The sequence below is a fragment of the Danio aesculapii genome, chromosome 19 (assembly GCF_903798145.1).
Source record: "Danio aesculapii chromosome 19, fDanAes4.1, whole genome shotgun sequence".
Classification (NCBI taxonomy): domain Eukaryota; kingdom Metazoa; phylum Chordata; class Actinopteri; order Cypriniformes; family Danionidae; genus Danio; species Danio aesculapii.
This window is the reverse complement of record NC_079453.1, coordinates 13,668,829-13,682,195: the sequence shown is the minus strand read 5'-3', so window position 1 is coordinate 13,682,195 and position 13,367 is coordinate 13,668,829. Positions and strand designations below refer to the sequence as shown.

The window sequence follows — 13,367 nt, the reverse complement described above, 5'->3', positions numbered from 1 at the left end:
ATAACCCTTTTATTCACATCTGAAAACGTTGCAACCAAGGTAGGGCTGAATTAAAGTTAAATATTTTTAAACAATTATGTAATATAATACGTTTGTTCATTTATCTAGATTTTCATACAAGATGGACAGTGAAAGCATAAAGTTGAGACCAACAGATGGCGTCAGTGTTTCATAAAATCAGCAGAAAATAAATTCTTTATATAGGAATAATAAAACAGCTTATTTGAACACGTACATCTTTGTAATTCAAATGTTTAAAAAAAACGGCCGTTTTTGCAACATTGCATATATATGACAAACTTCTACATCTGTGAAATAAAAGCATTGAAGGTCAAATGATTTGCATGCATTGCCACGTCCGATTTCTTAAGCATACCATTACTAGTGTAACAACGGAGGTAAAGTTGGTTTTATATTAGCCCACATTCAGGGATAAATTGACACGCTCCCCATTTACCATGGTACTTTCAATATTAGATCTGAAATCACATGCAAGTATACCTTCATAACATTAGCACTTTGATTGAGCAATGTTGGACTTTGATAGTTATTGGCTGCTCATAGGATTTCAGTTTATAAATTTACAAATACACTGCTGAAATTGTTAGGAAGGTAGAAAGAATGAATATAAAAGAAAACTTTACCCTAATAGTGCAACATTGTTATTATCAGTGCTAGAACAGGCCCACACTATACATTAATATCGGCGTCAGATAGATAGATGGATATTTATTAAATCATGGAGGTAACTATCTAATGTATTTTGGAAAAGCCAATAACCCAAGCATTCGAACACTAATATTTCAGATTTGCTTTTAAAAATAAATAAAATAAAAAAAGGTTTGTTTTGAAACATTTGATGGTTTATTAAAGGGTTTTACATAGCAGAATCATACATTGCCAGGACCATCCCGTGTCCATGGTTTCAACAAAATCACTGAAATGCTCTGCACTGGATCAGTCACAGCATTCTAGTCCTTGCAGAGACCAGAGCCTGATGACTGAATGCCTCCCCAACGCACACCCAAGGCAAGGCTGCAAGTTGAAAAGAAACCATGGTGACATGCCAAGTCAAAAAAGCAAATCCATAAACGAAAGTATTTTTGCAAGCTTTAAAAGCTGTAGATTCAGAAAATGATTCAGATAGAAAATGTTAGAATTTTAAAATGTATACACTGAATTTCCAGATTTTTTAAAATGTCAAACTAAAATGTACAATGTGTCAGCATTTGAAGTGTATCATCACCTTTTATCAAAGTTGTCCTAAAACTATCGAACACCATTGATTTCCTAGGAAATTTTTTAAAAATGTTTGATTAACCTAAATTGTTGACTACTGTTCATTATCAAACATTAATACTGGATGAAACGGTGACATCTATAACTATAATGTAGCAAGCGCAAAGCAGCAGTATAGCATTTAGTGGTTTGTTGCATTAAAACAATTTTACACTGGGGGAGAAAAAAAAAAAAAAAAACCCTCATTCAAATAACATCCTTATTCACACGTATGAAGCTAGACGGTCTGCTAAATGAAGACAATTTATAAATTTATATTTAAATGCTCAAAATCAGGGGTGCCCAAGCTTTTTTCGTATAAAAGGCCAAAAACATATCATTGAGAGCCCTGGGCCACAGGTAATAAAACCAAACTAGATTACATCAAAGTTGCTATAGATAATTTCCAATTTTTTATAACTTCAAAATAAATAGAAAATATTACTTTAAATCGTATTACCCAATGCAGCACAAGTTTAAAATAACTTATCACATTTAGTGTGATAACAAAATCACTCCACCACAGTGGAGTTAAATGCGAATACTCTACAGCAAATTCATTTACAGCATTTATTTGAAACCTTTACATTTCAGTTAGCATTTAACAAAAACAAAGGGTTACATTAAACTTAAATTGATAATATCCAAACCATCCCCATCATTTTCCCTCTCTTCTGAAATGGGATTGGGGCCAAATCAAAGATAACCATGACCCAACTTTGGCCCGCAGGCCCTAGTTTGGGCATATCTGCTCTAAACAAATAACCGTTCCACAATTGGACTTAAATATTGCTTGAATATTACTTCATGCTCACAGCCAAATATACAACTCTAGGTAAAGCAACTGTACTCACTTTATGGCAGACAGCGAGAGCTGCTTTTAGACAGACTGGTTCACTTCCTGGAAATTGACTGAGCCCTTTTGACCAAGACCTGCATGATTATTTTGTGTTGCATAACATTTTGGGGCTACGAAATCCAGTCTTTCCTGTCCATTTTGTTTAACTGTGGCAGAAAGAACAAACAATAACTGCTATAACAAGTCACATTTCAAATATGCAATGATCTTGTAATGATGTGCACTTTGAAGCAAACCTCGTCTGTATTTGCTGGAATGCTTAGGAGAAAGCCTTTGAATGGCACCTTGCCCAAACTCACTTGGAATGGTTGTAATACATCTGGTATCATCTGTATTTTCTTGAGTTTCAACAAGTTGGTTCTGGACTCTTTTAGAACCATGAAATGGAGCTGAACTAACAGATGTTTGCACCTCTTCACTAGGCCTTAGGCCCAGGTAACTGGAAGGTAAGAAACTTTGAAAAGCACCTCTGTCACCAGAAGGCCTTTGGCTCTGTACTTGACCAAAGCTGCTTGCAAATGGTTTATTAGGCCTTACATGCACAGTGTTAATCTCATTAGGTCCAGCAAAATTGGGGTTGGTGGCACTTAACACACTTGTAGAGAACATTGAGGACCCTGAACTTGGTTTGTATGAGGTCCCCTTCAAAGAAGAGAAGGTCTGATATCCAGTCTGGGAAGAACTAGTGTATGAGTTAGTGGCTGGCTGGGCATTTTTGGAATTCTGGGTCACTTTGAAAGGCTGGTATTGATGAGAAGTCTGACCAGAGGCAAATGTTACTTCACGCTCTGAAAAACTAGGATACACGTTACGATTATTGGATTCTTTCCCACTCAGAGCATCTGTAGGAGCCTGCTGAACCAGAATCCCCCCAGAACTGGCAAATGTGGACTTTCTACCAACATTCTGTTGAGCCCCATTTTGAGAGGGGTACATGGGTTTAAACATTTGATTTGATTGTCCACGAGTGTTGTGAACTTGCTGAAATTTTGGATAAGTAGCATCATGATGAGGCAGTATCGGGTTTCTCTTTGTACTTTCTTGGGTCTCTTGAAAAACCTCACCAGAGCTGGCAATTGACTTGGCAGCATTGTCCTTGCAATCACTTTTGGAAGGTTTTCTTAACTCAGTGTTCAGATTGTGTTGAGTTCCACTCTTGGAGTATTGAAATGTTTTTTTCCATGACTGACTCCCCTTATAGGGTGTGAAGTGTCTGTGAACAGGTGGTTTTACAGAATCCAGAAAGCCATTTTGACCCAGAGCACTTCCTTTACCTTGAACTACAAAGACTGGTCCCGAACTAACAACTGAAGGTCCACCCTGAGTGTGTTTTCCTGGATTCATATTTGAGTGCACAGGCGATCCTTTCAGCAGTGGGCCAAAACTGTTACTGGCTATCTGGACATTGTTAATACCTTGACCTGCCTCATAACTAGATTCACCTCTAGAGAGTTTTAAACTACTCAATTCAGGTACTTTCAAGGTTTTCCTCAATGTGGGCCCACTTTGAGACAAGGTTGAAGCCAGCCTGCTACCAGCCTGGACATTTTTGAGGGCATTAGTACCTGTACGAGACTCATACTGAGTGGAGGATTGACCACAACTTGAGACGCCATATTTTGATAGTGAATTAAGATTAAAATTAATATTTTCTTGATGGCCATTTTTAGCTGGACCCTGACAGTCTTCCGTGTTTGATTTAGCATTTGAGCCCACAAACAACCTTTCTTTGGCATCATAATTTTCATGGGTGCCTCGATAATGTGGCTGTCGAACAGAACCATAAGAAAGGTCTTTCCAAACTGCCTTTTGTTTCACCTCAGAACCCATCACTGGTAAGGTAGGTGTTAAAAATCTTTGCACATCACCATCTGGCATGCTTCCTGTAAAAAACAAGACACAAACACCGTAAGGCAGCAATGTTTAAGATAAACAATAGCAGCGTCTTAGTTTTACCTTCATAATTCCCCCAACAGGTTACAATAGCAGGAAACAAGGCAAAAAGAAATCTGAAAACAAAAAGAGTCAAACATTGCGTTGACCAATGTACAATTCCAGTCAGCTTCAGACAGAAAAAAGTGCTTACATTGAACCGTATCTAGGACCCATTGTTAAGATACCCTCAAAAACTAAGTGCCCTCACTTCAGCCTTCAGCTCATTCCTCAGTGGAAGTCTCTTATAGACTTCACTCCTCGCCTTTGACCAATCAGAAATCAGGATACCTGCTAGCTGCAGCTGTTACCAATTTTCCCTTCACTTAATAGTCAAACCTATTTTGGAGAAGGAAAAATCATTGGTAATGATAGGTAATGTTAATTTTAACATTACATTTATTTATTCTATTTTAAGGTATATAAGCTATCCTGAGTACACCACCAACGAAAATAATTTTTAGAAAGGTCAGGAGGAAGTTGCTGACAACTGCACAGTTTCACTTGTCCTCAATCTGCCTAAAACTCTTAACAAAATTTCCATCCCTTTTAACCCATGAATGTTCATATCAGTTATTTCTGATTATGGATATTCAATAACTAAAATATTAAATAACTAATTTTGACAAATTACTTAAAGAGGATATATTATATTTTAGACAATTTATTTTTAACTGCTATTTATGTTTTCCAAGCCTGAGGAAACCATGAGTTTAACCTCATTTCCTAGACTGTGATTAATATACTTTCAGACCTCCTGCACAACCTCAGACCTTAATTACATTTTCATCATGACTCACATCAATAAAACACAATGCATGCTTGTTTCATGAAGTCATGTATCATATTTACGTGCACAATTACAGTCACTTGTGTTAAAGTTCAGAGGGTTGTGAAGTTATAATTGTGTATGATGTACAGAAATGGTACATCCCTACATTTCTAAAGTGAGTGCTTTCGAAGAAGAGCCTTCTAATGCATCAAGCTGTAGAACAGACGTGTGCTCACGCTACCAGATTTCATACCTTAAGGACGTATGAAAGCCATTAATGCAGCCTAATACATAGCCTTCCCTCAAACTCACACACACTGACAATTTCCCATTCCCACCAGTGCACATTTGATAGATAGAGATCATTAGTGTCATTCTCCTGCAGTCAGCAGGAAGGAGAAGCATCCGTCTGTCTCCTGATACCAGGTACTTTAAGTGCTGAGGAGATCTGTCATGCCGGCCTACTTTTCCTTGGCATGTCATTTCATCCTATACATTGTCCTTCATTTACTCCTCCAAGTTGGAATATCGGAAAAGTGTAATTTCCTACATATTAACGGGTTCCCTTATGAGCTCCTCATCTGCCATTATGGATATGCAACTGTGTGACCTTTTATATGGAACTGTGATTAATAGCCAGGTTTACATTAAAATGTATGAAGGAAACTTAGTGGCTGTTAATTTACTTTTGTAGAACGGAATTGAAAAAAACGAATGCCTGAACAGGCAACAGATCTGAAAAAAAAAAACGACTTTTAAAGTTTAAAAAAGAAGCTTATTTTTTCTCTTGCTAGCATCATCAGAAACTATCATAGTGGCACAAATAAAGTGTCTCTTTATGGAAACAACGGGAAAAAAACTGCAACACGCCTCATTAATCAGAAAACATGTATTCAGGAAAACACACTTCATCGGTCCGGCAAAATCCTTTGTTTTAGTTTGCATTTGAAAGGGTGTTTTTGAGAATAAGCTTCAGTAATGGCCAGCCACACTTGGCAAATTCCACCATCAGCAGATTCTCCTCAGCAAGCAGTGACATACAGGAGAGAATGTCCCATTGTGAGGTGTAGCGTGAATCTATTCATCATCGGACAATCAGGGATTCTTATTATAAAGCTGAAGGTAGACTTTGTGTTTTCCCATCAGTCTTACACCCTGCACCACCATCAATACACAGATTTCAGTGTATGTTTATAAGTGCAAAAGCTAGTCATATGCCACACTATTAAAGAAATAGTTTAATATCTTTCTTCTTTTGAGCTCAAAATAGTATAACTTAAAGGATCACAAAACACTAAAACACATTTTATGCGATGTTGACAGTCATGTCCCATGTTGCTAAAAACACATTTAGGTCACATATATTTCACAAAACAGTGAAAATTTGGTAATTGGTTGTTTTTACCTTATTTCGAGCAAATTCTTTCTTCCGGTTTAAAAATAAATTTTGAAGCTGTTTCACGGCCATTAAATCCTTGTGTGAATTCCAGCGTAGAGACTAGAACAAAGTGACGTCTTTGAGTTTTCAGCATTAATTCATGAGAAAGACTTGATTCGAAACTACACTCTTCCAGCAGTTCCTCGCACCCAATATCTTGTCTGTCACGGGGGGCATGGATGAAATGTTGGATGAAACTGCAGTTAAAGTCGACAAATTAAGAATGAAACACCCAAAATTACATGAAACTCTAGAGGAAATGTGGCTTGTGCGGTGACGCAATGACATTAATCGCATTATGTGCAATAACATGTAAAACGAGATCCTGAAAGGAAGGTTCAAACAGCAAATACCTTATATAATTTTCTTATTCAAATTAAGGCAAATAATTTGATTACTGTTGTCCATGTAAACGTAATCACTGTTTATCTCCCCTGCGTCTGTGTTGCTTCTGTAAAAATCAGCACGTGCATGTAATGAAACTCCACTTTTCATGCAAACTTTCCCTCTTTCACAACTCAACACTCCCACCTAAACTGGACTCACCCACTTTCCTGAATTTTTCAAACTAGAGAAACTAGAGAAAACTAAAAAAATACTATGGAAGTCAATGGCTGTTTTCATTATTTCTTCCTTTGTGTTCAACAGAAGAACGAAATTCAATAAAGTTTGAAGGTGGAAGATACAACTGATATTGACAGAATTTAATTATTTAATTAATTAAATAATTAATTAATTTTTTGATCTGCAATCCCTTTATAAACAGTTTTTTTTAGTGATTGATTGTCACGCCTGTACTACTGTTGTTCCAGTAGTATTGTACCTTCAATGTATAGGGAGTAAGTGAAAACAGTCAGCTGAATTACTTAAAAAAGGCAGATCCAGAGGGCTATTTAATCTAAAGTAGCTACTTGCACCACCACTATCTTGTATAGAAGTTTATTTCCAGATATTTGTCAGTTTTTGTCAATAAAATGCTTTTAATTCCTTTTTGCATCTGATGTCTGATGTGACTGTAGAATACAGTCATTTTAAAGAGATGTTAAGAGAGATATCGATCGATTTAAAATAAAAAAATTGCCCCCATACCCTTAAATAATGCCCTATTTGAGAGATCGGCCATTTGTTGTGGTGTCCAAATCCATAGTGGATGTTTAGAACTTCACTCAATTAGTCCCACAATGCCCTGCAATAATGAGTAAACAACTGATGTACACTCAACAGCAAGCGAATACCCATAATGCGCTGTGGGAGTTTATGCACTGAATACATTTCATTGTCTGACCACAAGATAGCACCCACAGCGGAATCCTATCAGTTTGGGCTCCATTTTTAACGATCTAGGCAAAGTCTAAAGTGCATGGCGCAAATGCATTAAGGGCGTGTCCGAATTCACTTTTGCAAAAAATACGCTCTGGGCCCTGGCGCATGGTCTAACAGGGTTGTGCTTTTCCTCTTAATGAGTTATGGGTTTGTTTTGAGCATTACGTGTGTTAAACCAATCAAAGTATCATCTCACGTCCTCTTTAAGAGTCAGTTGCGTCGTGCCATGGAAAAACTGTTGATAAACTAAATGCTTCACTAGTGAGGAACCAGTTAAAAAAACATCTGCACTAGGATAAATAATGAGCCTCCTCCATTCGGCCTCTTTACTTTCTCTTTACTTTACTTTCGTGGATAAGGAAACGGTGTTGTACGCATTCCACTGAAGACATCAATAAGCCTACATATTTAGTTTTGCTTGTTAAGTGCAAAGATTTGTTTCAAAACTATTTCTAAATTCATCTCTAATTTCCAGCAAAAGAATAAATGAACAATAATAACAAAGTGAGGTCAAAAAACTGAGTTGTGTCCAAACACATGTCTTATTCTTATGCCCCATATGGTGATGCATACATCTCAAAACCCAACAAGTGGACAAATCTAAACTTGTTTTTATTAAAACAAATATAAATATGCATATAATAAATAAAATGGCTATTAATAATAACATTATACAAAAGCAAACTTTCATGAATAATCTGAAAAAAACTCCCGAGATGAAGAAGGCATGGAGGTAGTGGTTTTTATATTTATGTAGAAAATAATAGTTTTTATAACATTTTAATCCTTTAATTTTTTTCATATGTAAAGATATTTGTGTATTGCTGTACATCCTTTGTGTATTAAGAAATGTGTAAGCGTTTGGACTCTAATGCTCTGCGCTGGACTTTAGACCAGCTTAAATGATCAAAGGCGCAGTCTATTATAGTTCCTCAAAATAGCAACGCGCCAACAATGCATTTTAGCACACCTCCTTTCTAAACCGGCACACCCAGGAGTCCACAAAATAGTGCACACAAAACGGATTTGCTATTTAAACAATGTGGCGCAAAACGTGAAATTAGAGTTGCGATGGTCTGAAAATAGCAACAAATTGCGCCAAACACATCTTGTGCCTCATTGCACTGGGTGTACGATAGGGCCCTATAATTTTCTAAATAAATCACTACTTAGTTGTTAAATTAATATTTGTTTATGTTACAGTTTTCCAAAAAAAAAATTAAACATCATATTTTGTGTTCAACAGAATGAAAATCTTAAACAGGTTTGAAATAATCAAAGGGTGGGTAAATGGAGGCAGAGTACTTGTTTTTTAATTAACTATCCCTTTAAGAAACTGATTAATAAAATAGGATAAATCAGATAAATGTTCCATCCTAGTGAGATATGTTTTCTAAATCAGTCCTTCTAAGGCTTCTAGACTACAGTTCTTGATAGCCATGGGACGATAACCGTGTTCAAGGTATAGTGCGGTTTGGAAAAGTCAAGGTTTTGAAACCGCCAAAATTGTATGTAATACCATTCCCAAGGTGTAAGATTTTTTTTATTTATCTTTTTTTTAACTTACAGTATTTCCAGCAGAAATGATATCCAAAGATGCCATTTTAAAATGAAAAGAAATCTGTATTTTTGAAACTAATAAAGACAGCAAAAGTCAATGATTTATTTGAATTATTTAGCCTGACATGTTTACCGTTCAAAACTATTATAAATCTTTCAAAAAATAAAATAAATTGTTTTCAAAGGGGAAAAAATGTGTTGTTTTTTACTCAGACATTTAAAAAGAATATATTTTAGAGCAGTCATCACAATACCGTGATACCTTGAAACATAGTTTTGATATTTTTATCCAAGGGTATTATACCGTCAGAATCTTATACCGGCCCATGCAGTTCTCAGCAATAAATGCATTCTCAAGCAATCCCCACAATCAACTAATAAAAATACGAGTAATTATTATTTTCATCTTTAGTCACCCCATCCTTCAACGTATGTCCAATTTTTATCTACCGGTATATTAGTAGTTAGAAAAGTAATATCACGCTAGTCAAGCCACATGATTTATGTCACGTCTTGCATGTTAAGATTGATTGCAAACCTTAAATATATGCAAGATCAATATTAATGGTGTTTTCATACTGTTATTTCAGTCCTCTTGCTCTTTTATAATAATAAGCTGTATGATGATGCACTGGTCTGACGAGACTATTGATCATAGTCAATCTGTCATGTTTGTCATTGACAGGAAGGACCTCTAAGATCATAATTTGAGTTCGACATGAGTCAGCAGTGGGCCAGATGGTGTCTTCCCTTTGGAAGTATCTGCCCTCTGACCTTTAGAACGTTCTCCACATCCCAGCCAATCACGCACAGCTTTCCCTGGCTTAGCACTTAGAGCCCCCTCCTGCTCAGGCATCTGGTCATCTTGAATAATGTACGTAATAACAATAACTTGAGTCATAATGGGATTAAAGCTCAGTGGGAACAAAAGGTCAAATTACCTATAGAGAAGGACACGCCCACCTCTCATTAGACTCATCCATCAAAAAATCTTCATAACAATTGTTTTCCATTTAACTTGCACTCCCTGTACATTACAACCAATGCTGTTGCAGATTTAATAACACGGAAAACATCCCCTGTGTTTATTTAAGTGGTCAGACGAGACCTAATTAAACAGTGTTAGTTATATTGATTAATCTGTTTGTTTGATTTTGTTTTGCAGGTTAGCTTTAGATGCCCTCTACTTGTTGTTGCCACATCTACTTTCTATCCATCTTTTTCCATGAGCATTGGGAAGATATGCTGAATCTACATTTTTTCTAAATATAAAATGACATTGCTCCAGGTTTTGTTGCATGTTTCAGATAATAACTCCACTAGAGGATTTGTGAATCTGAAACATGTTACTTAGAGTGCATTTTGTTATGTTACCAATACATTTCTATTTCATACATGTCCACGAAAAGGTGGAGTTTGCTGTACAGATCACCTGGACTAGAAAATTGACTTAAAACCCCGTCTCTGATAGCATTACCTCTACTATAAAAGATCTGGGTGTTATATTAGACAGCAACTTAACTTTTGAAAACCATATTTCCCATGTCACAAAAAACAGCCTTCTTTCTTCAGAGAAACATCGCTAAGTTACAAAGTATGCTATCTCCGATGCAGAAAAGCTAGTTCATGCTTTCATGACTTCTAGGCTGGATTACTGTAATGTTCTGTTTGCTGGTTGGCCAGCATCCTCTATTAATAACCTTCAGTTACTGTAAAATGCAGCTGCCAGAGTTCATACCAGGTCTATCCCATGAAAAACAAGATACTGGATCCGAGGAACTGCTGGAAGAGTGTAGTTTTAATGAAATTTGATATCGCACACCGAATGGAAGTAAAAAAAAACTCAGCATTTCGCGATGCAGGTGTCTGTGGTCCTTCACTGACTCGGTAGGTGCAGAGAATAGCGTCAAACCGATGTATGCGTATAGACTATCCTGTCACACAATGCAACAAAAATCATATGCGGTGAAAATCCTACACGGCGGTAATTGTTTGAATAAGGTGTTTACATGTTTACATTCAGAGAGCAGCATTTACAGCGGAGCTTTCAATCCATAATATTGTAGTGATATTAACATACTGTAGTAACTTAATCACTTTGACTAAGGTATGTCTTTAAAAACTGAAAGAGTACTGCTGACGATACTAACTTTGCCATCTGAATAAACATAAACAAAGAACACTTATCACACACTTACCAAATCTGTAGACACGACAATCTACAACAACTGGAACCACTTTTTTTTTTTTTAAAGAAGACGAGCGGCAAATCCGGATTTCACCATTTCCAGATGCAAAAAGCTCTTGAGTACAAAATGTTCCTTACAAACATATTTTTGTTGTGTGTTAGCAGACCACTGTAATCCAAACATATGTGTCCACACACGAGCTGTGCCCTTATCGCTGGTAAATGGAAACAAAACCTTTGTTCTGGCACATTTATAAATGCAACATTGACAACCCATGTCTCCGAACAATTCTTCTTCCACTTGTTTTAATTACAGTTGGCAACACAATGTGGCGTCTCTCTGCCGTCTGAACACCGTAAGCTATATTATGTAAATTAATTAAGTTGCATCTCATTCACAATAGAACATGCTGTTTGAAGTCTTTTTCATCAATTAATGCTGAAAACTCAAAGACATCACGTTGTACCGGCCGGTACAGACATCCAGTCTCCACACTGGAATTTACACAATGATCTCATGGCCATGACTCAGCTTCAAAAAAATGTTCAAACTGGAAGAACGAATTTGCTCAAAATAATGCAAAACAACCAATTTTCACTTTTTAGTGAAATATGTGCGTCTTAATAGTGTTTTTAGCAACGTGGGACATAAATATGACTCAACATCTCACAAAATGTGTTTTGGTGTTTCGTGACCCTTTAAGATCCAAAACTCAAAACTCAAAAAACCCAAAACTCAGGGCTTCTGGTAGTACCAGAATAGCAAAGTCTACTAAAGGAGGTCAAGCCTTCTCATTTATGGCTACTAAACTCTGGAATAGCCTTCCTGATAATGCCCGAGGCTCCGACACACTCTCTCAGTTCAAATCTACTATAGATTAAAGACCTTTCTTTTTAGTAAAGCATGCACACAATGCATCACATAACAGTATGATGCATGAGTGTGCTCCATGCAGGTGAGTGAGCTTTACAACCACCTGTAGGTTTTTTCTTTCACTTTGGTCAATTGCTGAAGTTTGTTCCTTGCCAATCGCCACTGGCTAGTTTGGTTTGGGACTTGTGGAGCTGCGCATCGATGGATTTGCTCTTCAGTGTTTGGACTTTCAGCAGTGAAAATTTAACTACAGTGAACTGAACCAAACTGAACTTCAACTCTGAAAACTGGACTGACACAGTTTCAATTTACTAGAACTTCTATGTTAAGCTGCTTTGACACAATCTACATTGTAAAAGCGCTATAGAAATAAACATGAATTGTTTTGAATTGAATATTGCAATATTACAGACTAGGACCACCCACTATATTCTATGATTGACAGTTTAACCAACCAATCACATTTTGTTTTGCGCAACACCATGTTTGTGCATATATATGCTGTGAACAGGATATTTTGAGACTCACACCTGTAAATATGTCTGTAAACACTAAAACTAAACTCAGTGGAATCTATGGCCTCCCACGTCTTTCCCCAGGCATGCACACTTAGATAAATTTAGTAAAGATCAATGCAAGAACAGTGTTGTAAATGAATGTGGGTTTGACTCGCATACAGAAAATTCATATTACAAAACCATGCTGTGATACTGTAGACAGATACACTCATATCCTGACATGGTGATGAAAGTTTTTATCATCAGCAGTTACTCTCATATAAGCTATCCTCATACCAACACAATTTGTCATAACCCCACCAATGGCATTCTTCTCCCAGAAACGATGACAAGAACCAAACAACGAGAAATTGTTCCAAGTCCTAGTCAAACACACCAACAGACAGGGAGGAAACACAAGAAACAAACCCACATAACAGCAGCCACAGCTGGGCAGAGGGCAGGGAAAACCCAGAGGGATGATATAATTCTTGACTGTGCTGCATTAAGGGAATGCAGTAAGGATGCGTTCAGAGATCAAAGCGCTTTGATGGCTCTTTTGTTGTTTGGGATGTCAGAGACATTATCCTATTGTTGGATCCGGGGTCACTGGGTTCCACATGCATTTGTTTTTAATTTAAATCCC

General features: G+C 36.8%; 1 protein-coding gene across 1 annotated transcript; it reads right to left on the bottom strand.

Annotated features, from left to right (window-relative positions):
• Window positions 1-841: 841 nt before the first annotated feature.
• zgc:175136 (uncharacterized protein LOC100136863 homolog) lies at window positions 842-4,271 on the bottom strand. The gene is made up of 5 exons (XM_056480301.1): window positions 4,224-4,271; window positions 4,094-4,146; window positions 2,374-4,020; window positions 2,133-2,283; window positions 842-1,035 (listed from the first exon to the last, which is right to left on the bottom strand). The coding sequence occupies exons 1-4, from the start codon at window positions 4,244-4,246 to the stop codon at window positions 2,159-2,161; spliced, it is 1,848 nt and encodes a 615-aa protein (XP_056336276.1). The 5' UTR covers window positions 4,247-4,271; the 3' UTR covers window positions 842-1,035; window positions 2,133-2,158.
• Window positions 4,272-13,367: the final 9,096 nt, after the last annotated feature.

What these genes read in the sequence shown, in the direction of transcription:
- zgc:175136 (XM_056480301.1), bottom strand. Translation starts at nt 4,246, where the DNA reads ATGGGTCCTAGATACGGTTCAAT. An exon ending in GGTCCTAGATACGGTTCAAT is followed by an intron (nt 4,147 to 4,223) that starts GTAAGCACTTTT and finishes TTTTGTTTTCAG; the next exon opens with ATTTCTTTTTGCCTTGTTTC. An exon ending in CTGTTGGGGGAATTATGAAG is followed by an intron (nt 4,021 to 4,093) that starts GTAAAACTAAGA and finishes TGTTTTTTACAG; the next exon opens with GAAGCATGCCAGATGGTGAT.